A 21,721-nucleotide genomic window follows, 5' to 3' on the forward strand; every position below is an offset into this window, starting at 1 on the left:
TGATATGACTCATATTAAAGGCTAATCTAATAAAATATTCAACCATAGTGGAACCACTGAAAAGGTGAGTAACATCTGCCTCATCAAATAAATTTATTACTTTTAAGGATTACATGGTATTTTAAAATATGAAAATAAAGTTTACCTACATAAAGAACTATAATAAAATAAGTTCCCTATATTCTAATAAACTGAAAAGAAATTAAAATGTTACCATTGAAAATAAGATTAGTATTATAGAATAAGGATTTCCCCATTAGTCACCGGTTAATAAGTAATCCAGGTTGGCAGAAACTGAAAGGCAGTTGCCCAAATGAAGCAAATTCACCCTGACTCACTTCATCCAGTTCTCTTTGGCTTTAACCACATCATTTTCCCAATGGTAGCCTTTTATCCAGTGGCAGTAATTTTCCCCAGAGGTGCCAAATGTCTGATAGCTGTGTAAGTCATTCGATAATTAATTCATTCAGCTGGCCAAGACACCGTGAGTGCCTAGTATGTGAGTGTCAGGCATTAAGCTACCCTCTAGTAATGCAAAAAAGAATAAAATAAAACCCTTGCTCTTGAGTACTCCTATTCTCCTGGAGAAAAACATATAAATACATAGTAGCTAATATTTATAGAGCTGTTAATGATTATAACTTCAAAAAAGAAATAATTGCCATTGTAGCACCTTTCATGATAAAAAAAATTCTAGTTTTCCAATGTGTAGAATTAGAAGTTAGAACGCAATTAGTGAGTTCGCACACTCTAAAATTGGTGCAATTACTGGGACTTATAGGCCTATGACAGAACTCTATATTACTCTGATGAGAAATGGAAACATGTTTGTTAACAGTGAAGCCACTTTCGGGGAAGAAGGAGCACACGAAGAATTATGCTCTGAGGTGTTCGACGGAAGAATATGTGGATGCTACCACAGGGAAGGGAGAAGGCCTCATGTTCATATAAGGCAAATCACACCATCAGCTTCTCTTGTGTCACATTGGCAGATGCCTGTACAGCCTCTTGCAGCACATATAGAATAAAAGGGATCAGAGGCCATTTAGTATTAAGGGTAAAAGCTTTTTAGAAAAAAAAAATAAGAAGAGTGTAGTTCATTTCCTGGTTTCTGATTGGTTTCTTTTTCTGCTAAATATTTCCACAAATACTGTTTATGCTAGCTGTTATTGCTGCTCTGGCTGGCTTATTACAAACATTCACTTATCTTTGTATAAAGAAATTGGAGTGCATTATAGAGATGATATATGTTGCTTTAGATTGGGGGAATGCTATAAATTCTCTGTCTTCTGATGCTGTCCAGCAGTGTACAAACTGCTATAAACCAGGCTTCACAGAGTTTGTCACTGTTCTCAGGGTAAAGAAAGACTGGAGAGAGATTGAATAAAAATACTTAAAATTAAAAGAATGATTTTTTATATTTATTTCATTTGTTTATTTAGTTATTTAGTTTTTTTGACAGAGTCTCGCTCTGTTGCCCAGGCTAGAGAGCTGTGGCACAATCTCATCTCACTGTAACCTCCGCCTCCCGGGTTCATGCAATTCTCCTTGCCTCAGCCTCCCTAGTAGCTGAGATTAAAGGCACCCACCACCACGTCCAACTAATTTTTGTATTTTTTAAGAGAGACGGTGTTTCGACATGTTGGCCATGCTGGTCTTGAATTGACCTCAGGTGATTCGCCAGCCTTGGCCTCCCAAAGTGCTGGGATTACAGGCGTGAGCCACTGCGCCTGGCCCTGATTTTTGAAGGAAAGGAAATGGCACCTTCCAAGAAACTGTAGTTGCTAGTATGCACAGGATGAGGATGAATTGTAATTTAGTTCTAATATATTTGGGGGATTATCCAATTGCTTCCATGCACAGGGGCAAATCCCCATGGATATGATTTACAAGGCTGCATTTCTATAGAACAGAAATCAAGTACACTTGTTATCATTGCTCTGTCAGTTGCTTTCACCATTGTCTAAGTTCCTAATCTGCAAAGACCGAAGATAAAATGCTTACTGGAAAATCGTATTTAACAAAAAGCTGAGTGGAAATACTTACCTCTTCCTATGACTTCATTGAAATGCACAATCAGGCTACTGGGCCCAATCACTACATGCTGCACTGCCTGGACCAGCTCTGGATTTAGAGCACTGAGGTCAATGTGGACAGTATTTTGCAGTAATGGACTGGATATATCAGAGTCCCCACTAGTCAGGATGGGGGACATGTCTGTCAGAGGATACTGCACTTGTCGGCATGAACCGTTCTGAGATGAGTTAGGAAACTGATCTGTAAGATGAAGTAAAATTATTAAAGAACAACAGTAAAACCTCATTTAATGGAAACTGCAACAGGAATAGCCTTTAAAACAGAATTAGTTTGATAAAAATGATAATAAATTGGGAAAAGATACTGCATTATATATACAAGCATTTCATAAAATATTTGCAGATTTTCATTTAAGTAGACTAAGTATTAACTTTGAAAGCTTTCTATCTTCATTTCCTTAGACATTTCTATTTTTATCAATAGCAAAAAGCCATGCTTATGGTTTATTTTTGAATATACTATGTCCTTAAGAATAGAAAGCAGCAAAGGTAGTTGAGCAATTGCCTGGTCTCACAAAAATTCCAGCTCAAATATAAGAAAATGAAAAAGATGCCTTTTGAGAGACTACTGTTTATTAATGGAATTAATTACTATTGTGCAAAACTTATGGATTCCTGGCCAAGGGAAAAATACACATATGATTAGAAATAAATAATGGCTATATTTCCAGAACCGAAAGCTTTTCATATTAGTGGAAAATTCTCCACTGTGCAGTGATGGCACTGGATTTAGTGTCACTGCTGTTTAGAGAAGGCAGGTTAGATCTCGGTTAGTGGACCATCCTCATTGTTTAGTTAAGGGCACTATGAAAGGGATAAGCATTCCTTATACGTTGATCTTCATAACCAAAGCTCTGTAAGAACCTCAGACAAAGTTCCCTTTTGCAAGGAGAAACATTTTTCATTTCAGGAGGAAGAAATTGTGCTGATAGCCAATTTCTTAATGCGAAATAGGGCAAAGAAGCCATCTTTTCCACTTTTCCTTTCTCTTTCCACTGGGAATTCATATATATCAAGGAGGGGGCATCATAGCCACAGCAACTGACATGAAGATGAACTAGGCATAGCATTGAAATGTATTAGTATGTAACATAGGGAGAGGGTTATGTGGGGGTTCCCTATGGCACCAAAACATACCGTTTGTCTGATTCAGAATCAGAATCTGAGAGGAGGGCATAAAAAGAATGCTGTTAGTACCTTGACTATTCCTAACCCAATTTAAGCATTTTTAGCATTTTCCACAGTGGACAGGTTGATTAATAATAAATGAACTTGGCCAAAAGTGGTTCCAGAAAAGCTTTGGGCATCAATGACAGTTATAGTAGATCTAGCCAGAAACAAGATAGGTGCAACCTTCAAAGAAGGATGTGGAACATCAGGGAAGTACCTGAAATGTTGGGTGGGTGAGGAAGGAAGGAGCCTAGCTGGGTACTTGCTCCTTTAATTCCAAGGAGTCAGGGTCTCCAAACCTTCCCCAGGGGACTGGAAATGCCAATGAGCCTCTCTAAACTCAGTTCTTTCATCCTCACTTCCCAAGCCTTTGCATCTGGAGATCAGGGCTCTAAATGCTTAAGGGTGCAGAGATTGAGGGAAATCCTTGGTGAGATGTGGATAAAAGTCCTTAGGCATGAAAATTCTCTTGACTCTTCAGCTAAATTCAAACATGCGCAGAAACGAATAGAAACCGTCAATGTGCAACCCTGGTGTCGCACCACATAGAACTCTAGGTCTCCATGAAAAAGACTGATGAGAATGCTGTCCCCACCAGATGTAGAGAGGAAAGCTCTGCAGTTGCCTCTTCACTAGGTTTTGGCTGTGCAACTATTTTCTCATTCTCTCTAGATGACCCTCTTTTACCTATTTCATCTTTTCATGTCTGCAAGGAGCAGGCTCAATGGGGAGAAGAGTGTGAAACCCAACCTTCTTAGCAGTGATGACAGAGTGTGAGTAAGGAAGTTCAAAGCAGATTAGGTAAGATTTTTTTTCAAAGAAAATTTGTAAATTTTAATGATCTCAGATTAGAGCTATAAAATGTGCATACACAATACTAAATATATCTAAATTTCAAAACAGTAAACTAGGTTTGATTTCTCCACATGGTTAACAGATGGATTTTTAAAGGTGAATGGAATCAGGTGGGCAAAGACAATGTTTACTATGTGTCTCTCCATAGAAATAACATAAACTCCAAAACATAAGAGGTAGTAAGTGTTGAAAATGTGAAAATGTTTAGTGCTTCATTGCTCTTGAACTTGTTTGGATGAGCAACTTCTAACTTTTCCAGTATCCTCCATGATCTGTGACTCATTTTATTTGTTCAATGGTAAATATTCAATGAAGGAAATGCTTGTACTTGACTCACATCCTGTAACTCTTAAAGATAATGGGGTTGATACAATACAGACATTTTGCTTTTACCAGGAGATTTAAATAAAACAACAAGAAAAGCTCTGGTTAACCTGAACATTACTAGGCCTAGTGTTTTACAAAGCTGATGATATTGACCCCTCCCTTTTTTCATAGGATAATTGAAGGTTTTCCTTGGCTAAGTCTCAAAATACATTCAAGTCCTAGAATATTGTGGGAAAAAGGCTGTGTACTAACAGTTCATTGAGAACACTTCAAAGAATTACTAACAGTACAATTTCAATGTCTGGGCTTCAACAGGTAAAAAAATGTAGCAGTTCCAACTTATATTTAAATACGTATATATTTTGTAACTTAACTCTTCCTGGATTATAAAAGAGACCTTCACAATTTCTTACCATTGCACTTAGATGATAAACAAATTGAAATCATTTGCTCAAATGATTTCAAAATTAACCTTTTTGTGAGAAGAGAGCTTATGGACTCTAAAATCATAATGTAATACATACATGGGTTCATTTAAAAATAAGAGCCATGTAATTCTGTGTCAAATACTTATTTGGTAGAGGTATATACTTCTTTAATGTCTTTATAAAAATATAAATGCAAAACCAAAAATAAACAACGTCACAATCCACTGAGGTATATGTATAGGTATTTCTCAGAACAATAAACTGAAATATACCTTCTGGAAAAGTAGCTCGGTAGTCTACAGATTCATTTGAAACCATTTCTGTAGTTGGGCTTACACTTCGGGCACTTACAAGCCTATCCAAATGAGGAGTGTGTACTCTTGCATCATAGCGAACTAATTCACTGCCCAGATCTTAAAACAGAGAGAAAGAAAGAGCTTGTTAAAGATGGCTATCATGGGTCCCAGGAGACCTTGACCCAGTGCCCAGAACTGATGGGTTTTATGGACTACATATAAGACAGCACACACAAATCTATGACAATCTTAAACCGTAATGACTGTATTCTTAAGGTAACTTCTAAAAATGAACAATAAGAAAAATGCACCTTTAATTTGCTTTCTCTTTTTCAGCCACAGGAAAAGCCCAAGTAGTAATAAGAGTGCTATTGATATTGAGACAACACCAGCAATCAATCCTGTGAAATTCTGATCTGGTTGAACTATTACTTTTCCAAGAACGGTTGAAGAAATTGCTTGCTTCCACTAAAAATGACAAATAAAAAAAAGTCAGCATTTAGCCATGATAGATATTTGAACCACATAGGTTGTAGTACAATCTCTCTGGGCCCAAAATACCACCTGGTTATTGCCATTCTACAAATGGCATAACTGCCTTCAGGATAGTAAGAGATTCCTCAATTTTGCTCCAGTGTTCAAATAATTAGGGGACACTGATTCCTGACTTACATGGTACTTAGCTGTTTGTATTTGTAACTAGGTATTAGGGATAAAAAGATCTACAAAAAGCAGGAACTGAAGTGTAGAAGGGGAGACAGACATATAAATAAATGATTACAGAAAAGTGTGGTATGTACCACAGAAGTATGACTAAATAGTAATCAACAGAGACAATGGGACATTAATTCTGTCCTGGACAGTGTGGTGAAGGGCAGAGAAGACTTCCCATAAGAGGTAAATAATTGTACTGCTATGATGGAACAATAAAGTCTCAGAATACTTTTCCTTCAGCTTTGATATACAGCAGAAATCTCTGAAGTCCCTTCTGGCTCTAACATTTTATGATTTTTAGGATTAATGGTCCTTCTGAAATTCCAACTCCGATCTTATGATTCAGCATTGGATTTTCCAATTTTTGTATGATTTTCCATCTCATAACTTTTCAGAAGACTTCAGGAACCCTTTAAAAATCACTTATTCTTGAATAAATGTGGGATATGTATACAACGGAATATTATTCATCCACAAGAAGGAATGAAGTACCAACACGTGCTACAACGTGGATGAACCTTGAAAACATTAAGTAAAATAAACCACACACGAAAAGACAAAGATTGTATGATTCCACTCACATGAAATATCTAGAGTAGGCAAATTCTAGAGATAGAGAGTAGATTAGAAGTTATCAGGAGCTGGAGGAGAGAAGCGCATGTGGAATTGCTGCCTATTGGTTATAGAGTGTCTGTTTGGGGTGATGAAAAAGTTCTGGAATTAGATAATGCTGATGATCACACAACGCTGAATAAAATCAATGCAACTGAATTGTACATTCAAAAATGGTTAAAACGGCAAACATTACATTATATATATTTTACCATAAGTCAAAGAAATGAACCATATAATATACTAAAACCCATTGAACTGTACACTTTCAATGGATGAATTACATGGTATGTGAATTACATCACAATGAAACTATTAAAAAAAGAATGAAAAAAGATCACTAACTTTGGTTCTAGGTTGTTTGATTCAGCTATCTACACGAAAGAAATTGCTGTAAAGTAGTTTAATCCTCATTTTACTTTGTTTGGTACATGCATCTTCCTTTATTTATGGGAATCTATGCATTAGTGATCACTGTGGTTGGCAGCGGAACACCGGCTCTGGCCTCCTGGGGTGGTGGGAGGCAGTACAAGGACATTCTTGGATGTGTGCTTATTTCTTCTGAGAATTATAGCAATTTTGGGAAGAGTGCGGCATGATGGAGAAGCAGTGTGGGTAGAAGGAACTTTCGAGATCTACCTCCCAAGCTTGGGGAAGGAGACAATGTGAACTATTTCTAAAATAACAACCAGGAATGGAGGCTGAGTTGATGAGCCAAAACCCACACATAAATGAGCTTTAATGATTTATTTTAAGCCTGAGAATGACATAATTACTCTGGCTTCCTTATTTACATCATGAAGGGAATGCAGGAATCCCACCTCTATATTTAGCTCGCTGTTCAATTTCAGCAGGTCACTGGGGACTGTGCATAAAACGGCTTGGGAATGTAAGTGTATATTCTCACAGCTCTTATTTCCAACTTTTAACACTTCACCTTTAACTGCTTCGGGGTCAATATCATTTCCCTGGAAGGAAAAAAAAAGGTTGTTAACACTTCACAGTTTTGCAGGAATGCTAACAATGGCAAAGTAATATAAATATACTGCTAACACAGGCCATGTTGTTTGCCCAGGCACATGATTCTATGATACTAATTTTCAAGGGAAATTGGGATGGCTAACGGGGAGCGTGACCATTTCAGGATATATTTTAGGAATTACAGCATATAGCTTTTGCATCAAATTGGACCTTAGAGAAAAGAAAAGAGGTTCTTGCTTCACATCCTTAAATGCGGAATGATGTCTTACCTATCATCACCTCACTATTGTCTTCAGGGGGTATTGATGTTTGGCAAAAAAGACACAATTTAGAGATTCAGTTGTTGCACCACCTAATACTGACTAATGCAGAGATTCTCAACCTTGACTTTGCTTTTGGAATCACAGTGAGAACTTTAAAAAGTACTGATGCCTGGGTCTCATCTCTAGAGAGCTGATGTTAAATCTTTGTTAATATATTAATACTGTATTGTTATGTTAATATTAATACATTCCTATTTTGTTTGAGTTGGGTAGTTTACTTTCATCCTTCTTGCACACTTGAATCCAATACATAAGTGAATTCATTTTTAAAGAAATTCATGTGAGATGTTATATGACCTTCATTATAATGAGCACAATTATATTATTTTGAACAATTACATAGTTATACAAACTTTTTAAAAAAATTAGTTAATTTGACATATTTAGTTAACTGAAGTTACCATCAGACATTTTAAAACATCAACATTTTGTTTGAGAAACCAATAATTAGTCTTGCAAAAAAAGTGCAAATACAGGTATAATTTCTCATATCAAGACTTAATGAGTACAGTTATTTATTGAGCAAGCTATTATTTTGAGGTGACATATATCAAAACATATTACTATTTTTCTTATGGACAAAGAGCAGCAAGTAATAGCTACAATGCTGCTACTTTGTTTTATGTAATCTTTAATACTTGGCAAACTCCATTCACATATATTGTCTCATATAGATCTCAATAGATTGATTAGTCAGGCAGTTATTATTCTGGGAAAAGAAGCTGAAAGAAAATACTTCTTTATAACCTGATGTTGTAGTTTCAGAAAAAATGGATATAGACAAACCCTATCCTTATGATACTTCTAGAAGCAGTATGTGTAGTCCATTGAACCAGGTCAGCCACACAGGACAACACAACACAGAAGCACATCAATCTAAGAGATCACTTTAGGGCTTCAAACAACAACTTGTTAGTTAGGTCTGAAGAGGGACAAAGCCCTTATCCACATATTGGAGGGAATTTAAGGAATGACAAAGAAAATAAGAGATTAAAGAGCTGGAGGGTTTGATTTATGAGAAACGGTCTAAATGTGTCTTGCTTGCTTAGATCATGACTAAGGTTGGGGGAAGGGATGAACATATAACATGTGCATTTCCAGTACTTATTGTTTCAGGCTGAATCTCCTTGAATGTTGCATAAAGGCTTCTCTAAAACAAAAACAGACCACACATCCACTGATTCTCATTTATATGTGTATATCAAAGGACACATGGTAAGTTGTGACTTATATGAGCAACTACTATCAGTTATATGTATGTATATATATATGTAATTGTTTTCGAAGCCTAAAATCCCAGATACTACAAAAGTGATAGTGGTAGCTCACTTCTATATAACAATGGGGCCTAGATAAGGAAAAGTTTAAAAAGGCATAGGCTAATTTTTGTCATTTAAAATAAAACAAACATAGCTTTATTGAGATGTTAAAAAACATATGTTTAGAACTTTTACTATTAATTTTATTAATATTTATTATTGAATATTAACTATTATTAAATAAAAGTCACTCAACTGTTTCAGGGTGATTTCAGTCACTAAAATGGTAACGTGGATTTAAAAATAAAGCAACAAAAGAGAGAGAACTTTCTGATCTTTAATCTCCAACAGACATAGAGCAATTTAGTTATAATCATCTCATACTGTCCTGCAAAGACACTCCCCCTGAGGTATGTATTGTTGTCATTTCTGCTTTACATATTGAGAACTAATGTCCAGAAAGGGGCTAGGTCATAAAGCAAATCAAATTCCATTTGACACAAAATCTACTTACCATCTACTGTGTGTTAGACACAGTGCTAGTCACTTAGAATATAACGATGACTAAGGAATTCTTCCTCTCACTGTAATGCTACAATGGATCCATTTCAAAAATGAAAACTAATTACTTCCAATGTGCTACATCAGGATGTACCATGTCCCTTTCCTCGCCAACTCTGGCAGGATGTGACATGTTTCTATCCAGGATTCAGGCCTCGGGACTCATATCTGAGATGGCTACAGAACCAAGCAGATGGGAGTGGAAGTGGGTAGGATCTGAAAAATAACATTATGAGAGGAGGGGTCCTTCAAGTTTTCATACATCCAGATGGCCACAGTGCTGGATCTGGGCAAGTCAGTACAGTTTGGCAGCAGGACCCAGCCAGGTGAGAGTCCAAAGTCCAGGGAGATCAGCAGTAGGAAATTAGTGAGGTGGTGGTGAGGGGGTGAGGTTCACACTTCACCTAGAGGACACAAGTCCCTCAACTTCTTAGGAACCAAGCAACAAGCCTTCACAGACAGCTTCAGAACCAAGTTCCTCCAGGTGTTAATAGGCATTTTGGGGAAAACTTCCCTGGCCATTTGGGAAAAGCTGGGCCAACCAAAATTAAATGGGTGGCTTTGCTGGCTAGTTGGGGACCTTTACTATTAGGTACTATGAACCCACAGGTACTGTCTTTGAGCCCTGGAATACTTTTTTTTTTGCAGAGTGCTCATTAACCTGGGCAGCACAAAGAAATACCAGTCTGAGAGTAAGCTATGAGCACCATTAATAAGAATGGGTCTTGACGCTGGGCCAAATGACCTCTGAGGAAAGAATCATTCACTTTCACCCTGTCTGGACTCAGAACTGAGTTCATGGTGGTTTTGACTGGGATTGAGGCTAGAGTTGCAGATAAATTATTCAAAGGGAGAAGGACAACCTCTGGCTGGTCCTGGGCAGCACATGGATTGGGATGGTTCAGAACCATGCTTCCTTCTTGATTCTTCCAATGCCCACACACTGATGCTTCACCTCCACCTGAGCTCTCAGCATTTGTTCTTGTGCTGACAGTGTCCTAGACCAAGTCCCTGCTCCCTGTCCTGGCTTATCTTCCTGCCCTCCTTTTTCTTGTTAGACCCGACTTCTCCAGATTGAACGTTTGAAGCATCTTTATTCCCACATATTCCTATGTGCTGCAGAATAAGATAAACCCATAAGGCAATGTCAGGCAGTCCTTGTTCCAGCATGAAACAGAATACTTCTCTACTTTTCATAAGATATCTTCATGCATAAAAGGTCAGAAATAAGATAATTAGGCAGAAATACAGAGTTTCTTTAAACAGAGTCAATGTTTAGATATTTATAAAAAGTTTAGAGCTATCCACTTAAAGAATTGCATAGATAATATAGATGTCATATGATAGGAAAGTGTCTCTACGTTGAAAGGTATTTTAGTATATATTAAATGAGAGTTAATATAAGAAATACTGTAGTTTAGTGTATGCGGTGGCAAAGGACCAAATTTGGATCAAGAATCCTGAGTGTGGGCCCTATTTCTGCTGTTTGCTCCCTGGATGACCCAAGACAAATCAGCTAATCTTTCTAAGCCTTTGTTTACTTATCTATAAATGGGGATAATCATCACTGACCTCCCAACCTCATGGGTCCACATGAGACTCAAATGAAATAAAATATGCTGAAGCACAGTATCAACTGTAAAATTCCATACAAACATGAGTTGTTATTGACAGAGGCATTTTGGGAGTCAAGTGTATCCCCAAAGAGGTGCCTACTTTTGATGACCACTGTCCACAACTGGTCTTGGGGGACTTGAAGCCATGGCCATAAACTACTTTCTTCATCTATGGGGCTTCAACTTCATTCTGAGGGGTGACTTATGCTTGACCCCTATTATATTCTCTCATCCAAACTTGGCTCACCCTTTCACCCATACTGTAGTCACTGGGCCTACTATGAATTGAGGCAACTCTCACAACTAGGGCAGGAAATGACCACAGGCTCTTTTCAGCCAAGGAACTCTTGCATGCATGGCTGCATGAAGGGAGGAGCATGAACTCTTCCTGGCAATAAAAAGCATATCTCTCTGTAAACACATGATTCTCTACAGAGCACTTTAATTGATGAAGTATAAACATATTACACCCTCATGTTTTGAATGGTAATTTAAATAGTATGACATGAAATAAAATGGCTACCTTTCTTTGGATAAAAATAGTCAACTGCTTGTCTAGAAGAAGCCTTCTCTTTTCTTTTTTTGTGCTTTGTTTCTGCCCTAATAGAAGTAGCAGTTTTTTTTTGAGGCAGTGTCTAGCTCTGTCTCCCAGGCTGTAGTGCAGTGGCGCCATCTTGGCTCACTGCAACCTCTGCCTTCAGGATTCAGGCCATCGTCTTCCCTCAGCCCCCTGAGTATAGGTGCCCACCACCAGGCCCAGCTAATTTTTGTATTTTCAGTGAAGGTAGGGTTTTGTCATATTGGCCAGGCTGGTCTCGAACTCCTGATCTCCAGTGATCCACCCACCTTGGCCTCCCAAAGTACTGGGATTACAGGCATGAGCCCCCCTTGTCTGGCTGAGAGGTAGAAGTTTTAATGTGATCAACTTAATGTATTGATAAAGAGTTAGATTGCTGACACAACAAATATTCTCTTATGCCTTAGCTTTCTTCTCATACATAAGAAAAATGAAGTAAGGAAAAATACTGAATCATGATACTAAAATAATCTTCCTGAACTGCAACTGCTCCCACTAGATTACTATTCTGTCACAAAGCAGGTGCTATGCACTTGTTAGAGAAATAGTTATTCTATATACAGGCAAGAAAATAAAGTGTTTTGTACCAGTCTCTGGAAGACCCTTTCGCCATGTTGAGAATAACATTGACAGACCGAGGATGATGCCAAATTATGTTTTTCTTGGTCCAACAATTTTGTAAGATATTGAATAATGGTTATTTAATTTATGGGAAAAGAAGTTTTCTCTTCCATAAAGACTGTGCTTGGAAGGGTAGATAAAGAACCGTTTATCTCTAATCCCTTCATCATAGATACAGGAACAGAAAAATAGAGTTTCTCTGGGTGTAAAACTATTTGCACATAAACCTTTGTTATCATCAAGAAAACCGAATGGAATCTTTCAAATGGCAAACACAGTAATTGTTGAAAGCAAAAGGTCACACTAGATTAGTTTTATTGGAAAAAAAAAAGAAGTGATAAAAGCTATTTCTCTCTTTCTAAAACTAATTAAAGAAGCAGATGAAAGAACTTTGCTGTTGTAAACACACTGTTCATTGAAGCGGGCTTCCATTCAATTTCATGCTGGGCTTGCTTAATTATTGTACAAAACACAATAATGAGATTAGTAAACTTGTATGAGCATGAACATACGCATAGGCTGGGCTGTAGTTAAATTTTTGTTGAAAAAGTCAGAAAAATTTCAATAGAAACATATTATTACTTAGATGGAGATGACCCATGGAAACCTATATTACATTCAAATAAAGACTATCCTATTGCTTTATACTTGTTCGTATTTGCATTCAGATCATCTTTCAGGAAAAAAAATCTAAATGTTTTAACAACATGTTGAAGGATAAATATTTTGCTGTTTCTAGTGACTGGAGCTATGAATAATTCAAGTCTTGAGCATTTTGCCTGTGTTATTATTTGAAGTAGAAATAACTGAAGGGACATAGGAAAGCTGCACTCTAGTCTTCATTATTCTGTCACTATTTTGTTACTTGTCAATCACTTAACCGTTCTGGGCCTTAGTGTTCTTGTTTGCAACAGGCTCGCTTTAGAAAAGATGATCTCTTATTCTCTATTAAATTATATTTAGAAGCTAATATATGCCTAGGGTGGCAGAAACCTAGTTCCATTTACAAATTAGATTAGAGATGACCACACCCAGATACAAAATTCCAAGTATTACAAGGAAGTACAGAGGTACAATTGATGCATTTACTTTCACAGCTCTTATGTTTTATCTTATAATGAGCACATTTGGGTGAAATGTCCAGGGAAATGTATAACATCAGCAAGATAATGCATCTCAAGGATTCTCTTTAATGGATTTGTGTCCCACATTTGCTACGTTTTAGTCCATACACAAAAAAGGGTTTTTAAATGCTTCATTAAAATGCAGCCCACGGTTATACTTATCTTTTAGTTTTATGCCAAAAAGATTTGTTTTTCAGAGCTTAGATATTTGCTAGTGTCGTATAAGATACATTGGCCAAGTACAACAATTCTATTCATATAGCAATGAAGTCAATTAAGTTTGAGCTGATGATTTAAGACAGTGTTTAAAGCATTTCTTACCTTAATTTCCAGTACATTTTCATTGCCCATTGAGATCATCACTGGCTTTTCAAAAGGCTTAAACACAGGATTATGTACATAAATGAGATCAAAGTATTTGGAAAGGATCCCATCTAACATGAAAAAGGCTTTGGTTTTCAGGGGGAGTTGCAGATTCAGCTGTTGCAGGGAAGGAGTGGTACAGCAGATTATCTCTGAATTAGAGCGATGCTGACATGCCTAGAGAAAGACACAATTACCCACTGTAAACAGAATACAGCTTGGCAACATCCATAGCAACTTTATAATTCACCACTCCAATCAATGGAAAATATGTAATTTTTGAAAGAAGATCTATATTTAACTTCCTAATGTTAGACTATACATTTCTGGAAACACGATACATACAACCCAACCTTTAAAGAAACACAGCGCTCCACTTGCCCAGCATAAGCTATGCTGATCTATCTGAAGCTGGCCCAGATCTCGTTTCATTTTCCTTATGAAGACAGGACAGTCACCTGCAGGAACTGTCCCTTGTTGTGTGAGGCAGGCAGGCAGACTGGGAGCTGGGCTTTGTGGGGTTAGAAGCCCTCAGCTCATCTCCTAGCTTTAACCCAAGTTATGGGAACTGAGGCAGGGTCCACATTGAGTAGCTCAGTTTCCTCATTTAGGAATTAAGATGAAAATGCTATTTACTATGTGGGATACCACATGGTAAAGTACTTTGTAAAGTGCCAAGCACCATATGGTGAAAATGATAATTAACTATGTAGTTAGGTAATCTTATTACTGTGTTTTAAGCTATTAATTATTGAATGCCAGGTTCTGTACAAGATTGGCTTCATTTAATTCTCATAACATCCTATAGGTGGGTATTATGATTATCCACAGTTTACAAATGAAGAAACTGAGCTTTGCAAATTTATGTCATTAGACCAGGTCTCACAGCTTGGAGTGGCAAAACAGCGAATATAAATCCTAGGCCATTAACTCCAAAATTCACGGTCTTCACTCTCAGGCTATCTTTTTGTTCATGACATATTTTATATTAAAACCTTTTCCTATGTTTTCTGTTTCACAAAGCCTCTGCTATTATTATTTCATGCCCTTTTATCTCTCATTTCAAATCATCCTCTCTGGAATTCTGATTTATGGAATGTTGGAAAATGTAGCTTCCTCTTGATTGTACTTAGACTAAACCAGCAACGCATAGTGGTACATTTAAGGTTAATGGCTGCGTTTTTCCCCCAAGGAAAAGACAAACAAGCAACAACATCCCTTAGATTTCCTTTTCTTTGGCAAGTACAGTTGGAGATAAAACAATTACTTATGCCCACAATAGAAAAAGGACTCAGGATATACATAAAAAGGACAAACAATTTGTTATTTGCTATGTTTTAAAAAAATAATTTAAAAAATGATCTTACATTAAAAATGTGTATTGGAAGCAGATAAAACTGATAGCAGTATAATATGGATAAAATTAAATTATATTACTTATTTTTATATAAAATTAATATGATAATGCTAAAAGCTATTTATTCCTATTGTATTAAAAATGGACATGAACAATTTTACCTAACAAGAAATCTGAGAACTATACAATAAACTACAGGCTTCTGGGACATAATGTACATGTTAACAAATTAATATACATTTTGTTATGAAGATGATTATTTTTGTTTTGAAAGGATTCAAGTTTATGGGACTTAAAGTTATTGTGGCTGGACATACATATCTAAATCAGATCTGATCAAGAGTTTTTATTTGTTAAATAATAAATGGGTTCAATTCATCATGCAGCTTTAAATTCTATAAGGGGCAGGGAACATGGAAGGAATACATGTTTCTTTATAAAGTAGTTTTCACAAACAACAGTAAAATAAATAGTAAATAGTAAAATGGATCCACTGAATTTTTCACTTTTGTCCAATTCTAATGCATAGTTTCACTGTACTAACAAGTTTGTGGTTAAACAACAGAAGTTTATATTTCCAGATCTATAAACAAATAAGATGTTTATCTTCTACCATTGTTTGAATCTTCCATGGGATATGCAACTGTTATTTGTGACATCTAAAAAGTTTTTAATAAACATTTGATTACAAACGAATGACTAAAGCTAAGAGGCATTCTGTATGTCACCTTAATGCTAGTGAGGGAGAAGAAAGGAAATTCAGTCATTATTTTAATGATGTAGGCTCGGCATTAATTAGATAAACTAATGATTTCTCAGATTTCTACTTTAAAAAGTCTCTTACCAAAACCAAGGAGGGTTACTGTTATCCTTATTTGGTTAATGAAAAATTGTTATGCTTAGTTGTGGAGAACTGATGTCCTTTAAATTAATAGCAGTGGTAATCTAACTTTGTTTGTGGCCATGTGTGGGGATTGTTTTCAAAACCCTTTGCTTCACATGGTGACTCCCTAGAGTACAATCTCTCAGGAATATGATAAAAATCTAATAATACTCTTTAGAGGTGATGCAATGTGGCTGATTGAGAAGGCCAAGAAAAATCTTATTTGAGATGACCTTATTATTTGGTGATTTGGCTTGACATTTTTAGCCCCAAATTGGCTTTTGTAATTAAAGAACATCATGGTTTTAGTCTTCAAGAAATATTGGATGGGAAATCTAAAAGGAAGTGCTATAATTCAATCTATCACCCGACCAATCAAGACCTTACTTGAGCAAGAGCACTTAGAACTTTCATTCTGAGTTGAGTGCACAAGTCCAACTACATTATAGTATTTTATATTAGAGAAAAACATCAACAAAACGTATGAAATCTTTGGAAATAACTCTAACCTTCCTAAGGTCTAAAATAAAACTACCACTTTAATGTGACCTATATGAAATAAGGATAGGTGGAGAAACACCAAACAACATTCACACTTTAGGACATAACATAAATATTCTAATGCTCTTTCTTGTTACTTGATAACATGCTAACAAAGGAACAAGAAGAATGGTAAGAAGAACAGGGGGCTGTAAGAAAGCATATGTCTGCTGCTTAGAAAGACAAGAATGCTGCCGCAAGATCAGCAGCTTTTTCCAAGGATTTTATTAGAGCAAAAGGATCCATGTTCTATGATGCATTATAAAGGGACTAGGGAGATGCTATGATTTCCATTTGTACTGACTGTCTGTAAAAACACTGCCTCAGGCCAGGTGCAGTGACTCACACCTATAATCCCAGCTCTTTGGGAGGCTGAGGTGGGAAGATCATTTGAGGTCAGGTGTTCCAGAGCAGCCTGGCCAACATGGTGAAACCTTATCTCTACCAAAAAATACAAAAATTAGCCAGGCATGATGGCTCATCCCTGTAGTCCCAGCTACTTGGGAGGCTGAGGTGGAGAATGGCTTGAACCTGGGAAAGGGAAGTTGCAGTGAGCTGAGATCATGCCATTGCACTCCAGCCTGGGTGACAGGGTGAGATACTGTCTCAAAAAACCCCCCCAAACCAACCAAACATCCAACAAACAAACATTAAAAAAAAAAAAAGTCTCAAATTGGTAATCTTCATTTTTGTCTAAACATAACATATGCATGTGTGTATGTGTATGTATTTTTTCCACATGGTCAGCCCAAGGTTCTAGATAATTTCAGTTGCTGAATAAAAAATACTATTTGGCTACATTGCAAGGAAGATAACTAGCAAACATTAAAGGCAAAACTGAGATATCCCAGTTGCCATGAAAGCCACATTGTAGAGGCAGAGATGCAGAGCTTTGAGTAGAGCCATTGCTCAATGGTTCTTGAACTTACCACTGTAAAGTTCCTTCTTGCTTCATGCAGATTTATGACCATCCTCGGAACACTAACTGAATTCAGGTTTTTCCCAATACCTGTTATTGTGCTCCCACCACTGGCAAATTGAAATAGAAAAATTGATAATATTGAGAGGTTCTTTCCACCAAGTACTATAAGACAGGGGTTCAATTTAATCACATGCAGTGATTACAGGTTGGAGGCACAGCCAACATCAGATGGAAGTTCAAGGGTAACTGTTCTTTGGAAAAACTTATTTAACTGGAAAATATTTTTTAAAATTCATATTTCATAAGCTTAAGAAATGCATTTGTATTTTATTCACTGAATTACATAAAAGAAATATTTCACCTTTTTGAAAAAAATACAAAGAAAACCTGAACTTAACTATTGTTGCTAGACTGATAGAATTTACAGAAACAGGGCAGACTGAACTGGGTCCAATGAGCTTCCAATTCAAAGACAGTCTGGTACAAGGAAAAGCTGTGTGTAAAGCAGGCAGGACAAAAAAAATACTCTAAAGAATGGAAGAAAAAATGTGATTTCACTTCTGGGCACTATGGTTAGTATAGAATTGATATGTACATAATGTAAGTGCATGTATACTACAATGCCATATTAAACTATTTTGCTATAATCTGTTTAAATGTAATAGAATAGGATAAAATACTTCTTGGCATGAACCAGCATTGATAAGTCAAATTGTACTCAGAACCTGAATGTAGTTTTCTCTCCTGAATTGGAAAGGCAGCCTTCAAAAGCAACACGACAGCATCAAAGCCAGAGATAAAACTGCAATTCCGACCAGGTGCTGTGGCTCATGCCTGTAATCCCAGCACTTTGGGAGCCCAACCAGGTGCTGTGGCTCATGCCTGTAATCCCAGCACTTTGGGAGCCCGACCAGGTGCTGTGGCTCATGCCTGTAATCCCAGCACTTTGGGAGGCCGAGGCGGGTAGATCACGAGGTCAAGAGATTGAGACAAGCCTGGCCAACATGGTGAAACCCCGTCTCTACTAAAAATACAAATATTTGCTGGGCGTGGTGGTGCACACCTGTAGTCCCAGCCACTCAGGAGGCTGAGGCAGGAGAATCACTTGAACCCGGGAGGCAGAGGTTGCAGTGAGCCAAGATCGCACCACTGTACTCTAGCTAGAGCAAGATTCTATCTCAAAAACAAAACAAAACAAAACAAAACAAAACAAAACAAAACAAAACAAAAACTGTGATTCCTCTTGACTATTCTACGGCAAAATTATCCTTGTATTTATTATTTTCTTTTACCCATCAGAAGCTTCTACTTACCTAATAAAAGATTTGGTTGGATGAATTTCATAGACAATAGGGTCTTCCCTGTAACTGAAGATGCTTGTCTCTCGGTTGGCTAAGTCAATTTTCAATTTAACAGGAAACTCAGTTGAAATGGTTTGGGCTGGGGTATAACATTCAAGAATACTGTTTGACACACTGAACCAAAAAAAAAAACAAAACAAAAACGAAAATGAATCTTAGCTATTAGAGATACACGTATTTTAGAATTATATCCATGAATCAAAAGGGTATAACTCAATGGCTCCTAAGTGGGAATTTCCCGAGTGGTCTAGATAAAAGCCTTTTCTAGTGTCGGCTGTTTAATCTGACTGGATTCCAAACTTAGCTTTGTTGTAGACAAGCTATCCTTGACTGGAAAACATTTGGGATTTTAAGAAACCTTTAAAGTACTTTTGGTACTTGATTAAACTGAGCTCTTCCAACTCTAAAAAGCAGAAACATAACCACCTTCCAAACCCAATCTTCCCCATTTCTTCCCTCCCCAGAGTGACTCAGTCTAATTACAAATCTTGATGAAAATGTTTATTTTAAATTACTGTCAATTACCAGACTCTCACAGCCCATAGTACAGCTTAGACCCTAAGCTGTAACAATAAAGAGGGTGGATGGGAAGACAAAACTGAAAAGTAGGATTTCTAGAAAACAGGAAAAGGGAAGAAAAATCAGCAGAAGGAGTAGATGAATTTGGGAAGGAGGAAGTTTTGTCAGCAGGAGAGTAAACAAATAAACATCTTGACTTTTTCTACACACACACACACACATACACACACATCTGCTTAATTTTTTAGGTACAGATATTAATTCAACTTGATGGATGCAACAAAAAAAATAAATTTACAACACCTTTTTAAAGTACATGTTTTTCCACCAATTGAAATGTGTCTAGAATTCCCACTGTTTAGGTAATTTCCGGTTAAAGTAAGTAAAGTGCCACCAGACATAGGACCATATCTCGGGGAAATACTTGTTATTATAGGATCCTGGATGGGAGATAAAAACAAAACAAAGTAACTTACTCATCTTATAATTTTAAATAGATTAAGTAAAAATCGAACATGATGGGATAGGATCTTCCTTACCACATAGGAAAATGTACTGTATTGTGTTGTCCCGTGGGAGTTTGAAATAATTATAGACATATTGAAATGCTCATTCATGGCAGGACCAACTGTGCATTTCAATCTGGAAAAAAAGAAAAAAAACCCAAAAACCCAAAGTTTAATACTTGACAAATCCAAGGCATTTTCTGGTTAGGCTGTTTTATAGAAAGTGACATTAACTCTAAATGGTGAGCTGACTGCTTTGAATAGCAAGCAGAGTTTCAAGATAAGCATTAAGGCCAAAAGTTGTAAAATTCGATTTCTATACTATGACAAACTTTATTTTTATATTTTTTAAATGAGAGACAGAATCTTGCTCTGTCACCCAGGCTGGAGGGCAGTGGCATGGTCATAGTTCACTGCAGCCTTGAACTCCTGGGCTCAAGGGATCCTCTGGCCTGAAAAGTCGAAACTAGAGGTGCATGCCATGGCATCTGATTAATTAAAAAAAATTTTTTTTTTGTAGAGATGGAGTCTCACTATGTTGCTCAGGCTGGTCTTGAATTCCTGTGCTCAGGTGATCCTCCTGCCTTGGTCTGCTAAAGTGCTGGGATTACAGGCATGAGCCACTGCACCTTGCTTATACTATACTTTACGTTAACTGTACTATAGCATTTATACAGACAAACAGGAAATATTAAACCTTACCAATGCAGACCTCACCAGTTGAATAGTGCATAATAATCTAAGTTGAGATAATATTAATATTTGGGGATAATGTTTGGTTTACTTAAGATAGATGATATTTCAGTAGCGTATGAAACAATGGGCTAACTACACATAGGCCAATTTCTTCATTAAAGTATGTCAACAGGTACATTTCTGTGGTTATACTTGTCACATGTTTATTTAAATTACTTAAAGAATATGAAATTGTGATGGGCATTCCATAGAATTATTTTTTAATGAATAATCATACAGTTCTGAAAAAATTTAAATCCAATTTGATTTATTAAATAAATTTTTAAAGAAGAGAATGAATTATGCTTTAGTTTTACAGTTCTTGATTTATAATGCAATGATTAAGAGTTTTGGAGAATTTACAAGAAAGATTTCTAGAAAAAAAATTTGTTTCATCATTCAGCTAACAAATATTACCTTCATTAGTGTTTTGGTCTCAGTAAAATGGATAGATTTGGACCTTTGTGTAACCCTGAAATGAATTATATTAGATATAAAACAATCACCTGATAGAATAGGTTCAATCATAAAGATTCAGTCATAAAACTTTAAATGTTTGGTTGTTGTTACTGTGTGATAATGAATCATTTCTGGATTCTCTGATGATTATGGAATTAAAAGCTTGTTGGAGGGTACATGTAGAATACAGAAAAACAAGCACAGATCTTGGATCCGAAGCTGATCAGAGCTGAGCCTGAAGGTTTGTTCAGCTCTTACTCTCTGGATTACCTCTGCTAAGCCACACTTCACCTCTCGGAACTTCAGGTAACTCCTTTGTGTTGTAGGAATAATACAGGATCGTGGGGGGTGGTTAAGTGAGATACAGCCCATATATTGCAGGGGTGCCTCCCAGGATCGTGGGGGTGGTTAAGTGAGATACAGCCCATATATTGCAGGGTCAGTAAATATAAACTGAATATAAATTTTAACTCATCCAAAAAAGTCCTAAACCTGTGATTCAGCTGTCTTATTACA

The 21,721-nt window shown here is 36.7% G+C and overlaps 1 protein-coding gene across 1 annotated transcript in view; it reads right to left on the bottom strand.

Annotated features, from left to right (window-relative positions):
* The window catches only part of MET (MET proto-oncogene, receptor tyrosine kinase), a 126,965-nt gene that overhangs the window by 22,587 nt on the left and 82,657 nt on the right, over positions 1-21,721 (bottom strand). The window contains exons 7-15 of the mRNA XM_012456983.3: positions 20,045-20,147; positions 19,809-19,945; positions 18,939-19,100; positions 17,633-17,732; positions 13,882-14,100; positions 7,320-7,466; positions 5,484-5,640; positions 5,149-5,289; positions 2,047-2,277 (exon numbers count right to left, since the gene is read on the bottom strand). Of these exons, the coding sequence (XP_012312406.1) occupies positions 2,047-2,277; positions 5,149-5,289; positions 5,484-5,640; positions 7,320-7,466; positions 13,882-14,100; positions 17,633-17,732; positions 18,939-19,100; positions 19,809-19,945; positions 20,045-20,147 (1,397 nt within the window). The remainder of the gene's footprint in view (positions 1-2,046; positions 2,278-5,148; positions 5,290-5,483; positions 5,641-7,319; positions 7,467-13,881; positions 14,101-17,632; positions 17,733-18,938; positions 19,101-19,808; positions 19,946-20,044; positions 20,148-21,721) is intronic.

Source organism: Aotus nancymaae, unplaced genomic scaffold, assembly GCF_030222135.1.
Source record: "Aotus nancymaae isolate 86718 unplaced genomic scaffold, 86718_ANA_hifiasm-v0.15.2.pri h1tg000002l, whole genome shotgun sequence".
Taxonomy (NCBI): Eukaryota; Metazoa; Chordata; class Mammalia; order Primates; family Aotidae; genus Aotus; species Aotus nancymaae.